We start from the raw sequence: 27,857 nt of genomic DNA on the forward strand, positions 1-27,857 counted from the left end.
AATTTTTCAGCAATATGCTTAACAACCTTATTGAGGCATCAGACTGTGTTCCAAAATTACTTTCACACATTCACCAATTACGCGCAGTCGCACTAAGAGAGCACCATATTCACCACCCTTTCATTTTCGCTAACCTTTAGAAATGCAACCAAGTTTTTGTTCGGGGTTGCCACAAGTTTCCCCAAATGAAATTCCCTGATATTTCCCTGATGTCCAGACAAGTTTTAGCATTTTACCTTGACAAATTTTGAGACTGATTGATTGATTGATTGATTGATTGACTGACTGATTGATTGGGAGGGTTTATGAGACCAAACGGCGAGATAATCAGTCCTGCAATTCCAAAGCTACTCACAGAAGAAAGAGGGGCCACTAAATGTGGAAGGATTCAGTCAGAGGAGACAAATTATAAAACAAGAGAGTTAAAACACACATAGAAAAAGGCATAAAAGTTTAGACCAAATCTAGAAACTGAAAAAAAGAGTGGTCTTTCCACGAGGAAGTGGTCATGGGTTCTCAGACTGAGAAAATGCGAAGAAAGGCCCCAATCAGAATCACATTGCCTCTGCTCCAGGAGTAAAGCAAAACCTTATATCTGGAAATAATCACTTTCATGGAGGAAACTGAGGACCTGTTCAACCATCCATGAACTGTCTGCTAATATTAAAATTAAGAAAGACTACAATTAGCACGAAGCGTCAAAAGAAGGGAACATCCCAAAAATATGTGGGCTACCATCAGTCTGGCTCCACAACCATATTGTGGGGGCGGTTCATTACAAAGGAGGAAACAATGGGTGAGCCTGGTATGACCAATGTGTAGACAGCATAAAGCAGTGGAGTGGAAGGAAGAGCACCAAAGCATAGTAGTCTCCTTGATTGCATTTGGTTTATTACTGAGAGCAGTAGTGCATCAGATGTCATTCCACTTTTGGGCAAAAAGAGATTTGACATAGATGATTTCCAGAACTTGTGGCAATCCTGACTATGTTTGTTATTGTCAGTCATTGCCCACTGTGTTATGTCTGCTATTTTCCAGGCATTTTGTGTTTTCTTTCATGAAGTATGAGCACATAGCGTACAAGCTGCCAGTGACTGCCACAATTTTCTTCCTCTTATCATCCATACTTTCTAATATACAAACTACTTTCAAAGTGCTTAAATGAACTCGAATAAATAAAATTCTATAAAACACTGCACTGTACAATGCTCTTGCTGTGAGGCAGTTGCCATTCCTGAAATCCATTGCCAGTGGCCTCTGGCCTACCAAGGAGCACTTCAGTCCTGAGTCCATGGATAAACCACGAAAATCTGCCACATTACGTCACACACAAACAGACTTGGCCTGCAGGCAGATCAGTGAAACCAGGTCCGACAGGCAGCGCCTGCACATTAGTGGGAAATGATGGGCTTCAGAGTGGCAGGCCTGATCTGTTAGAGATACCCACAGAAATGGCCTGCGGTTTTCACCCATCATGGAAGCCGACTGTGTGGCCAGATATTTACATGTCACAGACATCATGTTGACAAAATGGGAATGCGGTGATCAATCCATGCAAAAGACAACTCGCGTGAATACTCTGAAAATCGACACTAATGAGGATAGGTAGCAACTCACTGTAAAGATGATCACTGAGCTGCAGACAGGAACATAGAAAAGACAATCACACTCTCACAACTAAATTTTTGGCCATAGCCTTTGTCAGAAAACGAGAGCGCACACACACATTCACACAATCATTCAGACACAACTCATGCACGGGTGACAACTGTCTTCGGCCATGAACCAACACTCTCTGCGAGTCAGAGCCAAACAAACCACTCCTCACACTTCCCTGCCTCTCGTCGGCAGCTGCTAGGCTAGCAGCAAGAAGTGGTGGCAGCACTGACTGCAAGCCTAGAGGACTGGTAGGAACGCAAGAAGCTGCAAGAATGAGGGATTTTTTTTTTTTTTCAAATTTCCCTGATTTAAATTCCCTCATTTCCAGAACTTGTGGCAGCCCTGTTGTCAGGCTCCATGCAAGCCTTTGCAGCCACCATATGATGGACCATATACTGTACTCATTCGAGATGAGAAGACATTTGAAAGTTGATGTCAATGGTACCTTAACAATGATTTCCGCCAATCACCTCAAAACTCTATACTGGTACCTGCAAACCAGACAAGACATCTGTCAGACAAAATGGCTGATGAGTCTACAACAGACGTCACAGAATCATCTTTCCCTTCCATCAGTCATCTCATGATCTAAACACCATGTCTGTTTAAATAGATAGTACTGTTAGAACTTGAATGTAACTAGAATTCAATGTCATTATGAATTGCAGCATATTGTTTATTGAGCTCATTTTAGTTCAATGATTTTTAGATATTCTATATTTAACTTAGTTGTTCATGCTCTGGCATATATATTATAATTGTTACCAATAAAGTATTCATATTGTAATGCAACATCAACATGGAACAATGAAATTAACAAATCAAACAATGGAAAACCCAGGATGGAATGTAAATGCAGAGAAGAAGAAAATGGTGCACACAATATGTAGGCAACACTGACACTGGATCTGCTATTGTCTATCTACAATTTAAAAATGATAATAACTTTTAATGTAATGTTAAGCTAAGAGTGTGACTGTAACTGACTTCATAAGCCAGATACAAAAGACAAACACGAGCACAATTCTGCATAGCACCACGTGACACCCTCAGAAGTGGCATATTGTAGCCCATAGCAACAAACTGTAAATATATTATCATCTATTTTCTCAAGACTAGGGAGAGGTACGGCTCTCCTTCCACCTTTAAAAACAATTTTAATGTGTTTTCTACAGTTGCTGTGCAGCAACGTATGACCAAAAATGCACCAAATGTAAACTGACCAGCGACTACATTTTTTACTGTGAATTCTGCAAAATGTGTGCTGGCCTAATTAATTTTGAAGTATCACAGCAGTTATGAGGTATAACAAAAGGAAAGCCATTATGTGAGGCTACATGATGCAAAATAATTCATTTTTTTATTGAATAGTTTCCTCAAAACCAAATGAGGGAGACTGCATAGCAAAGAATACACACAAATCTAAAAATGGTGAGTTTTAATTTTCTACACGAAAAGTAAAATTTTCCGCAAGAAACTAACACTCACACATCGCCCACTGATATGCCTCATATTAAGCAGCTTGCTAAAGTGAAAGAACGACTATATGACATGTTGGCTCAATATTCCTTTGACCCTCCATTTACTGTCCATTAAAATGTTTCTTTTCATTAAAGAGAGAGAAATATTTGTCCATGAGTCCTATTTTATTTCTAATCTTTCCAAGACACAAAATTTGTATCAATTTGTTGCTTTGTCTTTAATGTCTTGCTTATTTTCTTACATACACTGTGTGATCAAAAGTATCCAGACACCCCCAAAAACATACGTTTTTCATATTGGTGCATTGTGCTGCTGCCTACTGCCATGTACTCCATATCAGTGACCTCAGTAGTCATTAGACTAATGAGAGAGCAGAATGGGGCATTCCACGGAACTCACGGACTTCGAACATGCTTGGGCGATCGGGTGTAATTTGTGTCATATGTCTGTACACGAAATTTCCACACTCCTAAACAACCCTAGGTCCACTGTTTCTGATGTGATAGTGAATTGGAAACGTGAAGGGACATGTACAGCACAAAAGCATACAGGCCGACCTCGTCTGCTGACTGACAGAGACTGCCGACAGTTGAAGAGGGTTATAATGTGTAAAAGGCAGATATCTATCCAGACCATCACACAGGAATTCCAAACTGCATCAGGATCCACTGCAAGTACTATGACAGTTAGGTGGAAGGTGAGAAAACTTGGATTTCATGGTTGAGCGACTGCTTGTAAGCCACACATTATGCCAGTAAATGCCAAACAATGCTTCACTTGGTGGAAGGAATGCAAACAGTGGGAAAACGTTGTGTGGAGTGATGAATCATGGTACACATTGTGGCAATCCTATAGCAGGGTGTAGGTATGGGTATGGTGAATACCCAGTGAACGTCATCTGCCAGCGTGTGTAGTGCCAACACTAAAATTTGGAGGTGGTGGTGTTACGGTGTGGTCATGTTTTTCAAGGAGGGGGCTTGCACTCCTTGTTGTTTTGTGTGGGACTATCACAGCACAGGCCTACACTGATGTTTAAAGCACCTTCTTGTTTCCCGCTGTTGAAGAGCAATTCGGGGATGGCAACTGCATCTTTCAACACGATCGAGCACCTGTTCATAATTCACGGCGTGTGGTAGAGTGGTTGCACAACAGTAACATCCCTATAATGGACCGTCCTGCACAGAGTCCTGGCCTGAATCCTATAGAACTCTTGAGATGTTTTGGAACGTCGTCTTTGTGCCAGGCCTCACCAGTTGACATTGATACCGATACCTTCCTCAGAGCAGCATTTTGTGAAGAATGGACTGCCATTCCCCAAGAAACCTTCCAGCACCTAACTGAATGTGTGCCTGCGAGAGTGGAAACTGTCATCAAGGCTAAGGGCGGGCCAACACTATACTGAATTCCAGCATTACTGATGGAGGGTGCCAAGGACTTTTAAGTCATTTTCAGCCAGGTGTCCGGATACTTTTGATCACATGGTGTATATATAGCTATCAGAAATCTAATTTCATACTGTTGTGGAAAGATTATTAAACTTGACTTATTTCATAAAACATGTTGACTCACTATGGCCATAACTCCACTTCTGACAGATGATGTGATTAGAAGTATCTGTACATCAATTAAACTTGATACAAAACTGCACAAGAAAGCAAAATGTGCTGAGAAGCTAAGACTCAATATCTGACCACCGAGTGAGTGCAGAAAGGTGATAAGGTGGTGTGGGACATTAATGTCTTACTATATACATCCAGGACATTGGTTCTCATGGGCTTCAAATCACATACAAATTGATATACTATGTGCAAAAAAAAAAAAGGAGAGCTCACATACTAACAGCCACAAGCCATCAAGTGTTGAAGAGGTTTTAAGATATTTCTCATCAGCCAACGACACTCTTTGCAGCCTATCTTCTGAGTGTATTAGGATTTATTCACAGTACAAAATCCATTACTTGCATCCACTGCCAAGCAGCTACTAATAAGCAACCTATAAAGATATTACCTTGAATGGTATGTGATTCAGTGCTTCGCGCAATAAGAAAAAGGGGCAGAAGTGTGGAACATAACATGGCTTTTCAGTGAAGAGTGTTGGCTCCGGGACTGTATGGCAGATAACAGCCATGTTGTGACGCACACACATCACACAGTAAGATTTGGAGATAGATGCATTACAATTTTTTTTAAATTTTTTTTCTGGGTCTGAAACTTTTCTATGTAACTGGTCCTCAAAATGTTAAGTTTGGAATAAGAGTCAAATTCTCTATGATTTAACAAAACCAACACACATTCTCACAAGTAACATAATTCACCTTGTGTAAAAGAAATGTAGTCTGAAAGTAACGCTTCTCAAACCGCCATCCACAATATTTTTCTGCGACCTTTTAAGGACCCATGAACCATAGACTTTGCCGTTAGTGGGGAGGCTTGCGTGCCTCAGTGATACAGACAACCGTACCATAGGTGCAACCACAACAGAGGGGTATCTGTTGAGCGGCCAGACAAACATGTGGTTCCTGAAGAGGGGCCTTTTCAGTAGTTGCAGGGGATGACTGACTGATCTGGCCTTGTAACACTAACCAAAACGGCCTTGCTGTGCTGGTACTGCAAACGGCTAAAAGCAAGGGGAAACTACAGCCGTAATTTTTCCCAAGGGCATGCAGCTTTGCTGTATGGTTATATGGTGATGGCGTCTTCTTGGGTAAATTGTTCCGGAGGTAAAATTGTCCCCCATTCGGATCTCCGGATAGTGACTACTCAAGAGGACATTGTTATCAGGAGTAAGAGAACTGGCGTTCTATGGGTCGAAGCGTGGAATGTCAGATCCCTTAATCGGGCACGTAGGTTAGAAAATTTAGAAAGGCAATGGACAGGTTAAATTTAGATTAGTGGGAATTAGTGAAGTTCGGTGGCAGGAGTAACATGACTTCTTGTCAGGTGAATACAGGGTTATAAATACAAAATCTACTAGGTCTCGTGCAGGAGTACGTTTAATAATGAATAAAAAAATAGGAATGTGGGTAAGCCACTACAAACAGCATAGTGAACGCATTATTGTGGCCAAGATAGATATGAAGCCCACACCTACCACAGTAGTACAAGTTTAGATGCCAACTAGCTCCACAGATGACGAAGAGATTGATGAAATGTATAATGAGATAAAAAGACATTATCCAGATAGTGAAGGAAGACAAAAATTTAATAGTTTTGGGTGACTGGAATTCGATAGTAGGAAAAGGAAGAGAAGGAAACATAGTAGGTGAATATGGAATGGGGGTAAGGAAAGAAAGAGGAAGCCGCCTGGTAGAATTTTGCACAGAGTATAACTTAATCATAGCTAACACTTGGTTCAAGAATCATGAAAGAAGGCTGTATACATGGAAGAAGCCTGGAGATACTGGAAGGTTTCAGATAGATTATATAATGGTAAGACAGAGATTTAGGAGCCAGGTTTTAAATTGTAAGACATTTCCAGGGGCAGATGTGGACTCAGACCACAAACTATTGGTTATGAACTGTAGATTAAAACTGAAGAAACTGCAAAAAGGTGGGAATTTAAGGAGATGGGACCTGGATGGACTGAAAGAATCAGAGGTTGTAGAGAGTTTCAGAGAGAGTATTAGGGAACAGTTGGCAAGAATGGGGGAAAGAAATACAGTACAAGAAGACTGGGTAGCTTTGAGAGACAAAATAGTGAAGGCAGCAGAGGATCAAGTAGGTAAAAAGACGAGGGCTAGTAAAAATCCTTGGCTAACAGAAGAGATATTGAATTTAATTGATGAAAGGAGAAAATATGAAAATGCAGTAAATGAAGCAGGTAAAAAGGAATACAAACGTCTCAAAAAATGAGATAGACAGCAAGCACAAAATGGCGAAGCAGGGATGGCTAGAGGACAAATGTAAGAATGTAAAGGCCCATATCACTAAGGGTAAGATAGATACTGCCTACAGGAAAATTAAAGAGACCTTTGGAGAAAAGATAACCACTTGTATGAATATCAAGAGCTCAGATGGAAACCCAGACTACACTAAAAATGGAAAGCAGAAAGGTGGAAGGAGTATATAGAGGGTCTATACAAGGGAGATGTTCTTGGAAATGGAAGAGAATATAGATGAAGATGAAACGGGAGATTGATACTGCATGAAGAGTTTGACGGAGCACTGAAAGACCTAAGTCGAAACAAGATCCTGGGAGTAGACAACATTCCATTAGAACTACTGACAGCCTTGGGAGAGCCAACCCTGACAAAACTCTACCATCTGGTGAGCAAGATGTATGAGACAGGCGAAATACCCTCAAACTTCAAGAAGAATATAATAATTCCAATCCCAAAGAAAGCAGGTGTTGACAGATGTGAAAAATACCGAACTACCAGTTTAATAAGCCACGGCTGCAAAATACTAACACGAATTCTTTACAGACGAATGGAAAAACTGGTAGAAGCCGACCTCGGGAAGATCAGTTTGAATTCTGTAGAAATGTTGGACCACGTGAGACAATACTGACCCTACAACTAATTTTAGAAAATAGATTAAGGAAAGGCAAATGTACGTTTCTAGCATTTGTAGACTTCGAGAAAGCTTTTGATAATGTGACTGGAATATTCTCTTTCAAATTCTGAAGGTGGCAGGGGTAAAATACAGGGAGTGAAAGGCTATTTACAACTTGTACAGAAACCATATGGTAGTTATAAGAGTCGTGGAGCATGAAAGGGAAGCAGTGGTTGATAAGGGAGTGAGACAGGGTTGTAGCCTATCCCCGATGTTATTCAATCAGTATATTGAGCAAGCAGTAAAGGAAACAAAAGAAAAATTCGAAGTAGGAATTAAAATCCATGGAGAAGAAATAAAAACTTTGATGTTCGCCGATGACATTGTAATTCTGTCAGAGACAGCAAAGGACCTGGAAGAGCACCTGAACAGAATGGACAGTGTCTTGAAAGGGGGATATAAGATGAACATCAACAAAAGCAAAACAAGGATAATGGAATGTAGTCGAATTAAATTGGGTAATGCTGTGGGAATTAGATTAGGAAATGAGACACTTAAAGCAGTAAAGGAGTTTTGCTATTTGGGGAGCAAAATAACTGATGAAGGCCGAAGTAGAGAAGGTATAAAATGTAACTGGCAATGGCAAGGAAAGCGTTTCTGAAGAAGAGAAATTTGTTAACATCGGGTATAGATTTAAGTGTCAGGAAATTGTTTCTGAAAGTATTTGTATGGAGTGTAGCTATGTACGGAAGTGAAATGTGGACAGTAAATAGTTTAGACAAGAAGAGAATATAAGTTTTCGAAATGTGGTGCTACAGAAGAATGCTGAAGATTAGATGGGTAGATCACATAACTAATGAGGAGGTATTGAATAGAATTGGGGAGAAGAGACATCTGCGGCACAACTTGACTAGAAGAAGGGATCGGTTGGTAGGACATAATCTGAGGCATCAAGGGATCACCAATTTAGTACTGGAGGGGAGCGTGGAGGGTAAAAATCATAGAGGGAGACCAAGAGATGAATACACTAAACAGATTCAGAAGGATGTAGGTTGCAGTAGGTACTGGGAGATGAAGGAGCTTGCACAGGATATAGTAGCATGGAGAGCTGCATCAAACCCGTGTCTGGACTGAAGACTACAATGAACATTAAGGACCCCATACACAAGTGATGGATGACAGGGATTCGTTGAATGCAATACTGCCAGTAATCTACTGCTTCCCTCGACACCCTACACATGAGTGATTTCCATGCAATTTCAGTCAGTATTACAAATGTCACTGGGTCAAGAAATTCTGTTATGGAAAATGAACTGCTGTATTCAGCAGCAGTTGCAACTGATTGCCATATCCCCAGGAATCCTTGCAAAACATAAATTTAAAATAAATGAGAATTATTATTTATAAAAGTTGTTTTGAAATGCTTTTCTTGGGAACTATACTTTACAAAATGTATTACTTCTTCACTGACACTGAATGGGTTGTGTACATCTTTCATATTATGCTTATTAGTAGTCAATTCCTTTTGATTCATTAGTCTTACGATTTAACAGCAAGTATTTATGCAGTTTACTTGCTGTGTCTATAGAGATGTTGTCAATAGCAGCACTACTGAATACCTTAACTCTTGTTAAAAATTTTTGGAGAAAGGATTTGATTATAGGAAATGACAAGGAATTTGAGTGTAGGTAGTTTTATATTAGATTTTCCCTTAACAGTTGTATCAAAATGTCCTCTTGACATTACAGTAGATATGTCATTCTGTTTAGAAGTTAAGAACTATAATAATGCATATAATTAAATAATACATAACTCAAAATCATATGATGGAGCCCATAGTATAGCAACTACTGCTATGAACTTCCCACTAATTCTACTTCTATAGCACAAGCTTCAAAATGATAATCAGTGCAAAACTAAAGGGTGTATTTTGTATTACCTCTAAATCTAAATGTCAACTCCGGAGTCCACGACCCCTGGGTACTTATAAATTCTAATATAAATTTCTTACTCAAGGTGGTCCATGTGAAATGAAACTAAACTGCACAACCACAATTAATAAATAAAGAAACAAGTTGCAGCCACATTGTCACACACTGCCGTTAACCAACCAGGCAGTAATATTGTGTCCACAAATTACAAGTTGATCCATCAAATTGCCTTGGATTTCCACACGGGCAGTGATCAGCGACCAATCACTGCGATTTGCCCACGCACTTAAGATCCATGTACGAAACATCCGGTCACCCATGTGATGGATCACTGCATTCCATCACTCATGTGTGGGGTCCTTTAGAAAAGCGTGAACAGTTGTGACCTCATGCTCATCGAAAGCCGTTTACTGTTATTAAGTATTTCAGTCTTCATCCTAAGCCTTTGACACATTTTGCCGTCAGGAGCGTGTGTGCACTGTGTTTTGTTGTAAATAGCGCATTTCCATTGCAACTAAAGTTTCATTTAGTGTTATTCTCTTGTTTATGATTTACTGCTCTCAGTATGGGAGTATGGGATAAAGTAAAAGTTCTTTTTTAGAGTATCAGTTCTTACCAGTCGAAGTTTCAAAAGTTTAACTGAAAACTAAAATAATCAAAAATTTCCAGAATTCTCAAAAACTCCCAGCTCCTGCCCAGACTTCCTGGAGTGTATACACCTTAAAATGGTTATCAGTTTTCATATACCATAACAACAACAAAGAAAGGAAAATGGGAAGCTACAGTAGGCACACTGTGCACACAAAAAATAATTTACAAGAGTCAAAATAAGTTCAATTCCACAAAGTAAGGTGACCTCCTTATTTCAGTCTGGAAGAGGCAGCAGCCTTGGAGAGGTTTAAAACATTTTTCTTGCAAAACATTGCTTCCTGAATGCAGAAGATGACATAATTTCATAATGAATGCTACTGTTGTTTGACAATAAAAATGTCACTGTCAATTGATCAGCAGTTTTTCTCCACATGAAGTTTAAACGTTTAATTTACAGGAACAAATTGCTGTTTTTACTCTAGTGTCTCACTGTACCATATTAGCTTAATTTAGCAACTATATAGTGTCATTATGCTTGACCATTTGGGGCTGGGCACATTTTAACAAGGCATTACATTGACAACATAATGATTATTGCTTTGTTATTTTTACAGTCTGACAGTGTGAAAAAGAAGCTATAAACAACTTACATGAGGTACTTTTCTTCTTCTTTCTTCTCTCTCTTTAGGCAAAGGGGACAAATCAACAATGATAAAGTAATTTGAGAAGACAAAAAGCTAAGGTCAAACAAGGATAGAATAGGAAATCAGATATGTCCTTTTCATAGGAATAATCTTCACCAACTTTAAAATTACTGTGGGAACATAAATCTGGATGAATAGAAGATGATCTGAATCTCAGTCCTCCAGGATTGGAATACAGTGTATTTCTTGTGAAAAACTGCACTCACTGTCTGCATTCTCCTCCCTACTCATATCCAATTCTCTTTCTCATCATAGATTGCCTAAATAACTAGCCATTACTGTTGTAAAAGTCCTTGAATAATTTTCTGAAACTGATTTCAACATTTTAACAATGAAATACCAGCAAGCACCACTTTCTCCTTTAATAAAGCTGTGCCCTGTATTACAAACCCAAACATAATTCCTGCAGGGACCAGTTACACAACTGCCTTTGTTAGATTACATTGTGCTAGTCAAATTTGACAAGTGTGGCTTGGGAAAGGAAGCCAAAGGCACTGTTTTTTGTACTGTTGTTTTTTTATATTTCTGTTATCAAAAAACAATGCGCCGAGAGATACTATACTTATCCCATGTACAAGATGACTCTGAATATAAGACCCCCCCCCCCCCCCCCCCCCCCGCCCCCCATTTCCGAAAGAGGCTAATCAGTAAAAATTTATTTTCAACAAAAATCTGATTAATCAAAATTACAAACTTTCTACTGGCATAAAGCATCTGCCTGAAAACTTTTGGCATTATACCTTATTCTAAACTTAGGTCATTAACTGACTGCCTACAATTTGATGATACAAGGAGAAATAAAACAAACTAAAGAAATTGTTACATTAATTTTTATCCTGATTATCTTTAAGCCTATTTTTAATCATCAGCACCATCCTAATAACATCATTGTGAAATTTATATCTCCAATGTCACAAATATTTGGCTGTTCCCTCCTAATTTAATGTGATTTCTGAGGTCATAGTTATGAAGGGTTCTGAGAACACTGCTGTTATTTGCCGAATACTTATCAGGTATTGGTTCTATACTGACATGAGAATGTTACAATGTTTCTAGCTTCCAAATGTGTTGTCTGCCCACCCCTCTCTCACTGGCTGCAACGAACCAACAGCTGACACACCCCATTTTGTTCCTGTCATATCTCAAGGTGAACGTTGATAACACTGCTGCAGAAAAATGTTAAGGATGCTACACGGCCCTGTCTAGACTTTTACCATCTCTTGCACAAATATATACTACTGTTACGTATTTGTCCAATGTTTAAAGTCAACTCAAATGGATTTGGGCAAATTGTGGTTTAAATGTGGTATATGTCCATAAAAAGCTAAGTATGTTGTACAGATTCCCTTGGTTGGCTGCACAATGAAATTTGCTGCCCGCTCACCATGCCCTTTCCCACATTCATCCAAGCTGGTGTCACTGTTCGCCCTTCGATACTTGCGCAGTGCTGTGCTTGAGCAACTGAAATACGGACTGCAATATTTTCTAAGTCACATGCAACAATGCCAACTAATATGTACATAAAAGATGGCAAATGCTTACATACAAAATAAATGAAGTTGAGTAGCTCTGCCTAAAAAGCCAAAAGTAAACACAAATCGATCAAATTAACTAGTTATCAGATCTATTTACTCAGCAGATGTGTAAGCTGGGCATTAATCACTGACTGCACTCAGACTGTGTGTTTATCAGACAGTTTTTACATCTACTATAGTACTCCATTATACATCTAATTGCTCATTCGCTCATCACATACATCATGCTCTCTAGTATGTTGATATCCGCCCTACATAGAATACTTATCCACACGAACCTTATTGTAGTAATATCTCTCTTCACTTGACAGAGTAGTGCGATTTTCAGGTGTGTACAGGTGGGCACAGGTACGCATCAAACGTCCAGTATTAGACAACAACAAAGCCATATTTGCAACATCATTTACGGTTTCAAATGCCTGTACACCCTGCCCCAGGTGATGTTGCGACTGTGCCAGCAGACCTTCAAATTCATCAGTATTCCGTCGTTCTTGGAATAATGCTGAAAACACATATTTTCGTAAAGAAACACACAGTATTTTTTTTTCTAAATTTGTCAGAAAAATTTAATACATTTTAAGATCATTCACAGTTTTATTATTATGTTATTAATGACATGTGTCCACTTAGCTCTTACATGCAGCCTGGTTCATATACAGCACGCCAAGTTCATTATGGACGTTGCCAAGACGTCTCATGAGATTGTGTTTCTGCTGCTGGAATACTTGCACCTCAAGGGCCCTTTGATAGCATTTACATGAAGTTGCTAACATTTGCTCCATACTAACAATTTCACTTGGCAATGGCTTCAGTTCTAACCAAAGAAAGACAATATTAATTAATAATGTGGACAGATTTTTAAAAAGTATTAATAAATTTCACCAAAGTTCTCAAAAATGTCAGGGTAAATTATGAAACATGTAACAACATCAGTAGTACTTAAGCAGAAAATATTCTAATTAATAATGTACATAGTTTGAGGAAGTAAAAGTAAATGGAATCATTGGAAAAATCCTCCAATTTAGAAGAAAAGCAAATACTACTGCTCAGAATTTTATCTCACAACACAGCAATTAACATGATCATACACAACTAAACAACATAATTCTTGGATTAGATTTGGTCACTGCCTCTCTAAATTTGAGCAATTATCGAGTTCTCCTGGAATGTTCTCATCAATGATCATGTGTGTACCAATTCAAGTGATAATATGTTTGTTTTATATCATAATATGTTTGAACGCTGTTGAAGTATTATTATATCACTCAAGTTCTCCATTTATGACCTAATTTAAGGTTTGATCACGTCCATTTCCTGAAACAAACTCCCACACATTGAATTATTTCACTGTAGCATTACAGGTGTTTACAGGTGGGCATATTCCAAACATCAATGCTCTAAGCCTCACATAGGATTGGCATATGGAAAAAGACAGTTCAATACGGCAAAATTGTCCCTCCCCCCCCCCCCCCTCCCCTTCTTACTCTTAACTAGTGCACTCTTTTATTTCATTCCACACAGCATTTAACATTTACAAAATAAACGTTAATCTTACATGAAGCTTCCCAATATGGGAGAATTCTCTGCACATAAAGACATTGTAACATTGCTTGTTAGGCCATATTAATAACATTGCAGATTCCTTATGTAAGGAAGAAGATTTAATTTCACCTCAACATTAGATGGGAAAGGAAATCAATCATGGCTTGTGTAAAGGAAACTGACAAAATTGGGAAACTCACAGCCAAACAAACCAGACTGCAAATGAGAATCAACAAACAGACAATAGGAAGAGGGATTTCCGATGAAGGAAGAAGGATGAGATCTGAGAGAATGAAGAAGTGCTGGGCTGACAGGAAACTGAAAAATTCTTTGTATAAAGTTGGCTAGAATGGTCCAATGAAGGCCATAAAATGTATATAAATAAAAAGGAACCATTCAATGTTGACTTGAAACTGATTCTGTAAAACCATCAAAAACCTAAACCTGGATGGGCTGGAGGGGTATTTTAAAACCTTTTCTCCTAAAATGCAAATGATGTGTATTAACCACTGTGTCACTTCATTCATGAAGCTCATTTCACTTCCTGCTTGACAGTTTCACAAAATCTGTAGCCCAGTGCTTCAATATGCTGTAGTCAAATTTGGACAACAGGCTAGGCTGATCTAACTTGTGTGCTCACCAGTCGGCAGTTGGCTGCCCATGGGCACAGGTGGGCTGGACAGGGGTGGGCTGAAGGTGGAAACTAGGGAAGGGCAACCAGGCAGAAGCCTATGTGACAGTTCTACACCAGTCAGGTCCACATGGGCAGGATTGGCCACATGTGGATGGTGCACACGCAGAGTGTGTGTAACAGGCTACTTGGTAGGCAGCTTCAACTAACTACTACCGCCTGCTAGTGGGGTTTATGGGTCCCAGCAGTGCTCGTGGCCTATGGGGCACAGTTGGAACAACCTGTTCTAGGCCTGTGCTTTATGGAGGAATGTGGTGTGAAAATATCTGTGAACTCAGATAAATATTGTAAGTTTTCTGTGGCCCAAATTTATAACAGGTTTCAGCAATGTACTACATCCTTCCAATCCACTACACAGTTTGGAAAAAAAAAAAATCCTTACTTTTCACATATTTGTGTAAAATGAGATTGTATGGCCTGCCATGCCTTGTTAAATCTGATTCAGTGCAACCTTTTATTCTGGGGCATATTTATGAATTTCTGATTTCACTTTAGTGTGTCTAAAAATATGTCACTTATTTTTATCAACCACAGGAATTACCATCTGCACTGTACTGAGAAGAAGGCAAAGTCCACTGTGCAGACTTACTTTCCTTTCCAACATTCCCAAACTGCCCATTACAGCAGCAATAGGAATTAAACACAAACTGAACAATTAGATGTTTAGCGAAAAGGGAAAATATTTGTGTATCTGGAGAAATGTTGAAGAGGATATTTAAAAGTGTTGAGAATGACTGGGTCTGGTCCACTGACACACAGGTGGTAGCAGCATTCAGTTTAACCATTATCAGCAAGTGTCAACAATATAAGACTAGTAGAAATTGTCAGTAACCAAATTCAAAACAATGATTTTACTTATTTATTTTTATGATTTCAAAAAGAACTTAAATATGCATATGTGCCTTAAGAAACTTTATCTAGCAGTTGTAGAGAAAAATCTTTTATGGTTGCAGACGAGTAGACTAGGGCAAATGCTACACCTAATAGAATATTTTGCGTACTTCCTACAGATGCCACCCCTAAGATTCTACACAGATATTGCACAGACAGACTGTTATAACGTCAAGTTGAACACATATATTTCGAAACGATACAACACATATAAGTCATTGAGCAAGTTGACAAAGCAATACATATGAACACGGTAACATTCGAATGAGCACTGAGTCCAAGTCTAGCGGCCGCTGGCTGGCTGGCCGCTTAGGTGGCGTGGCTGCTGCATGGCTGGCAGACAGCGCCGCATGTAGAAGACGCGCATAATTGCGCGGCGGCACTTTGAATGATCGGCGAGTCACAACACTTCTCCCCCTTTGAAATTTTTGCACTGGTCTTGATGGAGGTGGCCTGTAGAGTGCTAACGTCCATAGGTGTTGTTTGACTGGCCGTAAAGTCTCGAGGAGGAGGCTTCCTGTACGGGCGGAAGTGTCCCCGATGATACCGGGACGAGATGACAGGAGACGTAGGGGTCGAACCGGCTGGGGCCCCGTGCACCGATCTGCCCGTTGATATAACAGGAGACATGGCCGATGTGTCAGCATCCGTAGGAGAAGGAGGCGAGTAGATTGGCTCCGACAGATGATGGTCATCCGGTTCCTGCATGGGCACGTCTCCCGGTGGCGTCCGTTCTTGTACTGGCACCGAGATGACGGTGAGAGGGCTGCGTTTTGAGTAATGAGAGACGCCAAGATCCCGAGCATCAGGTAGAGCCGAAGGTGGTGTAGCGGCATTCAGAACAGGCGATGCCGGCACACGAGGCCGAAGCTGGTCCGAATGACGCACTGCAACACCCGTGTCCATCTGGATTTCATACAGGCGTCGGCCAAGGTGTCGTAAGATGCTGCCCAGACTCCATTTTAGCCGCTCGCATATCCCCGTACCCAGACAAGGTCATTGTCGGTGAACCGGCCAAGCGAAGGCACCCGCGGCCGTGAGGTGGAAGGCCCCGCAGAAGATGAAGTAGCGGGAGGGGGGGGGCTGTCGGCCATGTAAGAGCTCAGCTGGGCTGTGGTCGCCCATGGGGGTGAAACAGTAAGAAGCCAGAAACTGGAGAAGCGCATCATCAGCAGCAGAAGAAGTAAGGAGTTTCCGCATCTGAGCCTTAAATGTGCGGACCAGCCTCACCGTTTGATTGTGGATGGAACGGATGGGCCGTGACATGTGTAACGCCGTGACAAGCACAAAAATCCGCAAATTCGGAAGAGGCAAATTGCGGACCATTATCAGTAACAAGAGTAGAGGGAAGGCGAGACAGTGATCAGCATTCGCATGTTGAGCCGTCGGCTGGAAATGAATCTCATAATTGAAACGAGACAAGTAAAGAGCCCAACGCTGGAGGCGGTGTGCAGCCTTGTCGGGAAGTGACGATAATGGATGAAACAAGGAAACAAGTAGTTTGTGATCTGTAACAAGATGAAATTTGGATCCATAGAGGAAAACACCAAACTTATGAAGAGCATAAATAATGGCCAAAGCTTCTTTTTCAATTTGAGAATACTTTTGTTGGGCATCCGTGAGTGCTTTGCACATGTGGGTTTGTATCCCATCCTCGTCGCCAATTGTTATAACGTCAAGTTGAACACATATATTTCGAAACGATATAACACATATAAGTCACTGAGCAAGTTGACAAAGCAATACATGTGAACACGGTAACATTCGAATGAGCACTGAGTCCAAGTCTAGCGGCCGCTGGCTGGCTGGCCGCTTAGGTGGCGCGGCTGCTGCATGGCTGGCAGACAGTGCCGCATGTAGACGATGCGCGTAATTGCGCGGCAGCACTTTGAATGATCGGCGAGTCACAAAACAGACAGATTATCAAGTCAGTGCATACCACATAATCTAAACCGTTCGAACAGAAGTACTGGTACTTAGTTTTGTCTTCTGTTGCTTCACCAATATGGATTCTGGCATGTCAAAATTAATACTCATCATCACACAAATGGTGACTGAATATGACTGCACTGATTTGACATAGACAGAAATCAACAATCACTCATCTCAGTCTTCCTCTGTGATGTTCACTCGAGAGAGAAATGACCGCAGGCAAAGAACAACGTACACTCTTTACAAATAAAATAACATAGCCACAGCCAAAGTAATCATGATTTGCAAGTGGTAATCAGAACGCTTAAGCATGCCTTTCCACACTTTTAACGTAATACACATAACATTATTGCTTTACAACTGTGAGCCCTTACCTATTCCTTCATTATTGTTTCATTTCACCCAGTGCTAAGATGTGCTGTCATATGTCCAAGTCAGCAGCAGTAATATAAAATAAACTATGTGGTAGGTGAAAACATGTACAATCTGTGCAAGAAATTGACCCAGATTCCCATCTAGCAGCACAAACCCACAATGAGGCAGTTGTGTACAAAATAATTAGTGTTTGACTGCGATCTGATGCAACTGCTTTGTTTACTGCTTTGAGTGTGTCATTACTGTGGGGTAAGACTTGTATGCGGCATCAAACTGATATAATGGAAGTTTATTTTACTATTTTTTAACTAAACAGTGATTTGCCTCATATAATGTACATTTATTTCATTGTTGTTGAACTGAACTAAGATTAAACTGTGATTTCACTCATTCATGTTTACTTTGGTAACATGAAGACAGGTATTTCTTAAATGTGTACAAAGTGCCTCATGCGTTCACTTGTATTACAAAAATTGGCGCACCCACTCGTGTTAAAATACTTTTCCCAAAAGAGAGAGAGATCGAGTACCTTGTGAATATGTGGCTGTAGGTTTCTGGTCTACCACAAGTATGACAGTACATCAGAATTAAGAAAAAGATAGCTACTAACGAGGAAGCCAGATCATAGCACTCATTTCATTCTTCACTAGCACCTGATGATGTGAAGGATAAATGCTGCTAAAATATTACACAATATTATGAAAAGGATAGTTAGTATTCAACATGTAGCACAGACACTGAGCTGCACCATTGTTATGTGTGTGTGTGTGTGTGTGTGTGTGTGTGTGTGTGTGTGTGTGTTATATTTTTGGCTAAGATCTTGTTGGCAGAAAGCTTATTTTGTGACATTCGTTTTGTTGTGCCTATCTGAGACTCAGCATCTCTGTTATATGGTGAGTAGAAACTATTCTTTTCATAATATTGTTACATTTCATCCTGGATTTTCCACTGCTTCAGATATTACACACTTACGCCAAAACACACCTTTGCTGAAGCCCATGGACTATTGATTTGGACACTAAAATTAAAATCTTGCTGAATTATTTCAGCTCTTTTCCCCCATCCCACGTCATTCATCACTGGGAATGGAACATTACTTGAAAACATTGAACCGCAGTAGTGAACAGCTACTACCACAACTCTCATATCACTTGTGAAATATGAGTATTAATGTAAGGATTAAACTTGAAACTCTCTTTTGCAACCATAAACCTATTTGTAAAGTGAATTACTATACACAATAGTTACTAATACATTTCTACTGGCTGTTATGGAATTATTTAATCAATAGAACTGATACAGAAAATATGAGTTATGTGATGATATGCTACCTTCTAAGTACATTTCTCCACCAAGAACAATCTTATCCATTTCCATACGTTGTGAGAAGTCTTGCCGATGGCGTTCAACACAGACCCAGTCCTGTACTATGCGGAAGCACGCATCACCAGCTCGACCCAGGAGGTAACTCTCAAGTCCTGGTGAAGCAGATGAGCCTGTAAGCCTCTCCAGAAGATTCTGACAACATAAAACTGCTGCAGTGTAACGCAATGTACTCCCAAAACGCTCTGCAGAATATTCATTTTCTGCCAAAGTTGCATAGACAAGACGTGCCTTTTCATAGAGCAATATCCTTAAATGAGATCTCCAAAATGTGTTGTCAGTTGCCGCAGGTTGTTGCCACGTAGGCATCGTCTCAGCTTTAAGCCTGAAAACAGTGAATATAAAAGAAAGACAAAAGCATTATTATTATTATTATTATTATTATTATTATTATTATTATTATTATTATTGTTTTGTGTAAACATATGTAGCCAACAAGAACATTACATGAAAATTAAAAAAAGGCTTGAGATATTCCCATTAAAATCATGAATCGTGTACTGATTAAATGTACATTACAAATGCCAAGATCTTATTCCTTTGCTAACTAGGTATCATACTTGCACAGCAAAGTGCAACACTATCTATGAATGTAACTGTGATAGGATGTTCCAGTAAGGATTACATTATCCAGTCAGTGTCAAATTTTACATGTTCGTTCCTTTGAAGAAGGAATTCTTTACACTGCCTGACATGTTTCCAAACCTCTTTAAAGCCAGATTTTATTGCAATCTGTTGCTGTAATAAGGTTTGATTGTTGTTTAAAACTTACTTCTTACATACCCATGCATTGCAATTTTCTCGTATAAACAGAAATATTAATTAACACTTTAAAGTGCAGTGTCAAGATTTGGTAGGTATAGTCAGTAGCCGGCAGCCTATGAATAATTGCTAATCTGGTTGTAACTGGTATAGCCATTCATATTTCTATTGGCCAAACCGAATGATGGGCCTATTTCATTCAGAATGGTGTGCTGACTTGAGTGTGATATCCTTAGTTATTGAGGATCAGTTAATCAATTAAGGTTTTGGAAGCACTCAACTTGCTTTAAAATAATGCAGCCACAGAACAGAGCTCCCTTCTTTCTTTACTTTTTACATTGTAAATGGCAAAAGTAGGAGGACTGTACTCTTTTCCATAAATTCAGTTTACCCATTTTCATAGCATTACTGGGGCCTGAGTTTGTAAATATTTCTAGGCAAGAAATGTATTGATACAAGAATGACCCCGCAAAAACATCCAGCAATATTTTCTAGGATGTGGACACAATTCATTGTTCCCAGAAATATTTCTGGGCTCAATTAATTGAAAATATTTTCAGTAATAAGTAAATTGTACTGTCCATGTGGCAAGGCATACAAGGAAGAGATTTATCATAGCCACAAATAATACATAAAATATTAATTCCATCTACTATTGATTTCAGAAGAGTATCTTGCAAAAGCTTTTGCTTAACTTTGTGGAAACCAAACAAGACAATCCAATGTATGAAATTATTATTGACTATCTTAAAAAGCCCAACATTAAAAAAGCTTCACGGATATTAAAAAAAAAAAAGTTAAGCTGTTATACATTAAGGTGGTAGAAATTATGATTGCCCATAAAATTAACATTGTGCTCCTAAGCAGTAGTTAGCTGTTATGGAAATCATAACTGAATTACCATTAACAGATCACAGCAAAACAATGTAAAGAAAAGCAGTGGACTGATGATGTGGAGAAGCTGCTCTAGATGATGGAGAACAGGAATACAACATTCATAAAATGGTAGCAACATTTATTAATTGCTGATTCAATGTGGGGCTTGTGTATGAACAATTTAGCCTACCAAGGTGTAGCAAGAGAGATATGTCATTGTGTGGTTCTGGCTACTAGGTTCGAGAACTTACACCAAAGAAATAAGAAACAGAATTTTTCATTTAAGCTGCACAGCAGATACAGGTGTTTCTCTATATGTAAACTTACCACAAAAAATGGAAGATTTTCCATATGTTGCTGAACATAAAAATAATTAGTAACTTCCAGGATACAATATATATTTACTATTACTGTACCAAGCAACGAAACGTAGCACCTGTTACCAAATATGATGGAGTGCCAGTAAGAAAAACAAGGAACAAAAACTTGAAGTTTGGAAAAGGAGGACATACCTGCACAACAAACTCTTAGGTGACAGGTCTTCTTCATCACATTTCTGATGTTGCCCTTCATCCTTGTGCTTTGATGAACTTCGAATACCAGGAATTTTGTTTTGGAATGAATCCTTTCTCTTTTTCTGTGAGTTCTGCGCAGCAGCTGAACTGTCATGCACACATTGATCCTTTTTATTAAGTGGTGAGTATGGCATAGGAATTGCCTCAAATGGTTTCGCCATTTTTGGCTTTTCATTCTCCTCTACTTTTGCTGTCTGTAAAAAATACAGTTAACAGACCTTAACAACATATTAAACAGGCCATGGCTCTACCACACAGAAGTGACAATAACTTAGTAACAGAATAGTTATTCCATTTGCTCTTTCTGTCTCCAGATCTGCCTGCCATACACACACACATAGACATTTGCAAATATATACCAATATATTATGTTGCCCTTACAACATACTTTCTGTTGTACATACAATTTACGAAATTTTAAACCCAGTAGTTTCATTCTGTTTCAGGTGGACTAAACCCACATCATGAACTCATAAATATTAAGAAACAATTACCTGTCTTCCCGACAGATTTGTCTTCTAAACCTCAATAGTTAAGAGCTGCTGGTAATAATAAGACACTATATTTTAAAACACATCCTTCATTAATTATGTATGAGAAAAGAAAGTTATTTATTGTATGCAAAAGTGTTGAACAGTACAAAGGCTCTTAAACAAGATCTTCATCACTGTAACTTAATTATCAAATGAAAGTGCTGGCAGGTCAACAGACACACAAACAAACACAAACATACACACAAAATTCAAGCTTTCGCAACAAACTGTTGCCTCATCAGGAAAGAGGGAAGGAGAGGGAAAGACGAAAGGATGTGGGTTTTAGGGAAAGGGTAAGGAGTCATTCCAATCCCGGGAGTGGAAAGACTTACCTTAAGGGGAAAAAAGGACAGGTATACACTCGCACACACACACATATCCATCCACACATATACAGACACAAGCAGACATATGTTTGTGTTTGTTTGTGTGTCTTTCGACCTGCCAGCGCTTTCGTTTGGTAAGTCACATCATCTTTGTTTTTAGATATATATTTCCTACGTGGAATGTTTCCCTCTATTATAACTTAACACACACACACACACACACACACACACACACACACACACACACACAGCAAGAGAGAGAGAGAGAGAGAGAGAGAGAGAGAGAGAGAGAGAGAGAGAGAGAGAGAGAGAGGGGGGGGGGGGGGGTTGTATACAAGCAAAATGCAGTATCCTGTTGCAGAGTACACTGTACAACATGACAGTCATGACCTCAGTGCCTGTTTCACCACAAGCGCCATCTGGATTCTGCCCCCAGACACCAGTTTCTCAGAACCCCGCAGGTGGGAACTCGCACTACAACATGTCCTTGGTTCTCGCCACCCACCTGGCCTTAATTTACATTAATTTCTTGTGTCTCAGCATTTATTCACAGTAACTACTCCTTTCTTTACTGCATTTTCATTTTCTTCATCTTTCATTTTCTGACTTGTCTATTTTTCGCTGACCCCCCTCCTACCTCTGTTACATACAATGCCCTCAGCTTTCCGCTCTTATTAACTCATGCACAATATTTTAGTAGTAATGCCTGTCTTGCACATTACCCTGTTTTCCACATTTAATCTCCCAGGTTTCCAAATCTCATTCGGCGCAGTCCCCAACAATCACTCTTTCCTTCTCATCCTGTCCGATAAGTCTCCCGTGCACCAGGGTTCTGGGTGATTTTTCTGAACTGTACTCCTTTCCCTAAACCTCTCCAGTCCTTTTCCTTCATCCCTCTTCCTTCCCCTTCAACTCTTCTGCCAGAAGAAGGAACCACTGGCTCCAAAAGTTTGTAAATGTTAAATCCTTTTGCGTGTGTATTCCCCTGCCGCCGCTTGGTGAGTAGATTTATAATCTATTCACTGAAAATATAAATAAGTAGTTATATCTATGGAGATAAAGAGATTTGAGAAGAAATAATCTGTCAATGAATAACAACAACATTAATCAACAGCAATTACAACAAAAAATTTATACAGTCAATGACTTGGAAGATCAGTGACAGACAACAAATGACTACTAATGCTTCATCATGTCAAATGACTACGAATGCTTCATCATGTCCAAAACTATTCCACAGCAGTGGGCAGTAGCAATGTCAGCTGCACACGTACCAACAGCAACACAGTTCACTGAGTACAGCACTCCAGTTTCCCATCATTATCGTGATGTGTGAGCCATGCAAGCAACACTGTTCAATTCCACTGAAGTCAATTTTTTTTTATTATTATCTTTCTGTGTGTGTTACGGAGTAGTTACACTGCATTTGTGTACAGAAGATTTTTTAAATAAAGTTATCTACTTAACATGACAGTTTTAGTAAATAAAGATTAGTTGTCAATTAAATATTATTTTTAAGCATATACCTGCAACCACCCACAAGACGGAAGAGGTATTGAAGAAGCTAACAAAGTTAAAAGCTCAAAATGATAATTTAGTAAAACAATTAAGATGTAAAGATAAAGTTTCAAGTGGCCGAGTTGAAAAATACTGGACTGGATGTACTAACATGAATATAAATGGTCAAGGCATTACATTTGAAAAGTATCCTGCCAGACAGAGGAACAGACAATCACTGTACTTAATGACAGACTCAAGATCACTAGCGCTGACTGAAAGGAAAAAAATTGATATGTTGGTTCAAAAGTTAGGAGAGTGTTTCACAGAGTCTCGCAAAGAAAACATGGGAAGTAACTAATAGAAAATCAGGATTAGAGTCTATTACCATAAATGTGAAATGGGAGGTATGGTGTGGCGAATATAAACAGTCTAATTTTGTCATAGAACTGTTTATGTACATTCTGTTGAATCAAACATCAGGATTAACCAAATGTCAGACACTAATGGCAGTTATGATATTTCAAAACACAGCCTAGATTAAAACAAATGTTCCAAATTTACAACCTTTCAAGCAAATATTATGTTATCCATTACCACCCCTCTTTTTTCAGGTGATGATCTGCAATCGAACTATTTGGGATAAGTTTAGTTTTGACCCAAAGTTTCATCCAAATTGGTGTAAAATTTATGTGACAGAATTTGGTCAATAGTTTCAAAATAACAGCATAGATTTTCGTTGTACATTAGCATTTGGTGTGAATTTATATGGCATTTTTGATGTTTATATTAAGATTATTAACTGATTTGGTTTTTAAATTAAGGAGGTTACTCACAAAAAGGGCAGTACGTGATTTAGTTGTAATATTAAATTTGAACTTTATGTTATATCAAATAATAACTTTAAATATTTATGGAAGATTAAGAGAGACAAAAAGAAGATATGAAGTAGAATATCCACAGCCTCGTGCCTATTGTTAAGCGAACTGAAGCACATGGGTTGACTCACGAATCTAAAAATGTGTCTTGGGATACATTTTATGATGTCAAAGGCTCAGAGTGGTTGTAATTATGTATCAAGACTCAAGGGATTCACAATTCAAGTGAATTTGAAGAAGTGACACCTACAATACCCGAGATGATCACTTTATTCCTTCATATTTTGGTACAATAATCATTCATGTTTTTAAACTGACTTATCTCAGTATATCTTCCAGATCTCTACAGTCCAGGAATGTTTCCTCTAATGTACTAAAGATTCTGAGACTTATTCAAAATGCTTTGGAGTAAGCCTCAGAATCTTAAATAGTCTACACATGTAGAAATTATATTGAAAATCTCGCTTTCCTCAGAATGATTTCTCTCACATCCTCCAACGTTTCTCACACTATATATGTTTGGTCTCTGTTCTGTCAGCCATACCAAACAGAACAGACATGACTGTGATACAGTGGTCGTTTGTATACAAAAGATTTTAAGAGAAATGAAGAACTTGGCTGCAGTAGGTCATTGAAATAAATTCAGTAGGGACGCATGCACACACACACACACACACACACACACACACACACACACACACACACACAATAGTGTATTTTATACTAAGTTTCAAATATTTAATTTATAACTGATAAAATCTGGTTATGGTTTATACACTTGTCAATTGGTTGGTAACAATAATTATACGTTCTGTACAAAGGAATTTTGTACCTTTTTAAAAAAATGCTAAATGATACAGTTGGGCTTCTACATTTTTAAGGGAGTTTAGCCTGATTTAGTATGGACAGTGAAGCTTATCTCTTACTTTAACTCACCTGAAGACTCTAAGGTCAAGCTAAAAGTGTAACTGGCTAATCAGCCCTATTTGTAGTTAGTCAACATGTGTGAATGAATTAAAGCAATGTGAAAGTTGATTATGACACAGTTATTTATGGTATGCTCAACTAGCTTCTGGGCAAAGTAATCTAACAGTAGCAACAGAAAAAAACTAATACCTTCCAGATTCCAGTTTGGAAAGAATAATTGATGCAGTGATATACATAAGATGGAAGATGTGATGACAACTTAGTAACTGAAAGGCCAACAGTTTTTACTTAAGTTATGCATCTGTTGTGAAATCATTCATCTAAGCTAGGAATTACATGGCATAGCATGTCATTCTGGCCTATGTCTACCCAGCCAACGAACAATGGTCACAATAGCTGAAACAGTATGATAGTTACATAGTTAAGCTCTCTATGGGTTTTTGCCATCTGTTTTGCATGTGGAGATCTGCGTGGGGTTAAAAATTGGTTCCAGATTCTCAAATTTCAGCACAAGCACAACTGCAGTGGTAACGAAGCCCACAAGCTGTGTCGACATCATCCAAGAAGAAAATTAAATTACAGATGCAGTACTTCAGAGCTTCAAGATAACAACACATTTGAATCTGAACACACATAGGGGAACAACACAAGAGTTGTTACCGGGCCTGGTGTGGTACATAAGGAACGTGAACAGTGTCAGATGTTGAGTGAACACCATGAAGAACATGGAGATGCAGTGTACTCATATGAAACAGTATTTTCAGCATCTGACTTACTTTGAAAGCGGTCTGTGACTCTCCGTTTGGCTGGTTGGTTAAATCATGCAACATCTAGGTTTTTGGAGCATTTGGACGTGACTAAGGCCCAATGTTGGAATGTGAGGACAGGCATATGCATCATTAAAGTTCTAGTCAACAACTTCTGACCACCACAAGGGAGGATCACAATAGAGTGCTGTAAGCACTTCACGACACCTTCACATATATGCCTACCACCTGAGAAAAAGTAATCGACTCCCTGCAACATTCTGTGTCATTCCACATCTTTGGTCGGAGGCCAGCAGCAGCTGGACCAGGAAATTACTGTCCCATGCCTAGGCTGCCATTAACACAACACCAATGGCTGTGATGAGCATGGTGACCTGGGGAGAGGTCATATTCTTCCAATGTTTTGGAGCAGCACAGAAGTGTTACTCCTGGCATCATGGTGTGGGAAGCCACTGCGTATGTCTTCAGGTCATGGTTGGGAGTGGTTGAGGGAACTCTGACAGCACAATGATACATCACAAGCATCCTGCGTCCTCATGTGTTACTTCTCGTGACAGTATCATGGTGCCATTTTTCAACAATATAATGCTTGTTAACAATGAAACATGTCTCTATGAACTATCTGAGTGATGTTAGTACTCCCTTAGCCAGCACGATCCCCCAAACAGTTCTCAATAGTTCAGACATCAATTCCGTCCTAGTGGTAGTATCCAGCACATCAGCAATTACACTGTTGTGATCCAGCTTGCCTCAAGTGAGGATGCAACAGCTTTATGACACCTTTGCCAACCAAATTACAGATCAGTACTTGCATCCAGGCCATGGTGGGTTGGGAGGGTACCTTCATACCAAGAAGGTGGTTCATACTGCCACGTTATTTGTAGTTTTGACTTGATTTTGTAATCACTGAAACAATGCAATAGACCCTCTCAAACTGTGAAGTTTCACTGAATTTCCTCCTCCCCTTCTGGGTGCTTCCCTTCTTTTTGCCAGGCATTGTAGTCTGATTGCATGTTTCAAATGCAAGTGATGCATACAGCCAACAGTTGCACGAATGAGATAGTACCAAGTTCCTGGGCCTACCCTTAAAACTGAGAATAGTGTACTGTAAACTACGAAGAGACTGAACTATGGAGATTTTCCATTAAAATTATTTTACCACACTGGTGACCAAATGATTAAAACAGCAATTTCTTTTGCTCATGTGCAATCTAAAATGACAGGGAATTATCCACTGGAGGAACTCTTCTTTTTCTCAATAACTCTTCAGTTCCCAGAGAGAAGTGATTAAAATCACTTTTAGTGGCAGATCAAGAAACTTCTGCTAAAAATTCTTTTGGCGGCTTGGAATAATTACCACCGCTTCACGATAGATATTCTCCCTAATGTGTTTCCTTATAAAAAAACTAAACTACCTCAATTTCTTTTGGATCACTCTCACATTTCACTCGTGACTTTGGAAATTTCACCAAATGAATGAATGTCTTACACTATTTTATTACTCTCA

The 27,857-nt window shown here is 39.2% G+C and overlaps 1 protein-coding gene across 2 annotated transcripts in view; it reads right to left on the minus strand.

Moving 5' to 3' along the window:
• Positions 1-27,857, minus strand: part of LOC124792931 (erythroid differentiation-related factor 1) — a 223,155-nt gene that overhangs the window by 86,323 nt on the left and 108,975 nt on the right. For both annotated transcript variants that reach the window (XM_047257980.1, XM_047257981.1), the window contains exons 11-14: positions 21,360-21,616; positions 19,158-19,534; positions 13,033-13,209; positions 12,674-12,897 (exon numbers count right to left, since the gene is read on the minus strand). In XM_047257980.1, the coding sequence (XP_047113936.1) occupies positions 12,674-12,897; positions 13,033-13,209; positions 19,158-19,534; positions 21,360-21,616 (1,035 nt within the window). The remainder of the gene's footprint in view (positions 1-12,673; positions 12,898-13,032; positions 13,210-19,157; positions 19,535-21,359; positions 21,617-27,857) is intronic.

This window comes from Schistocerca piceifrons, chromosome 1, assembly GCF_021461385.2.
Source record: "Schistocerca piceifrons isolate TAMUIC-IGC-003096 chromosome 1, iqSchPice1.1, whole genome shotgun sequence".
NCBI classification, from domain to species: domain Eukaryota; kingdom Metazoa; phylum Arthropoda; class Insecta; order Orthoptera; family Acrididae; genus Schistocerca; species Schistocerca piceifrons.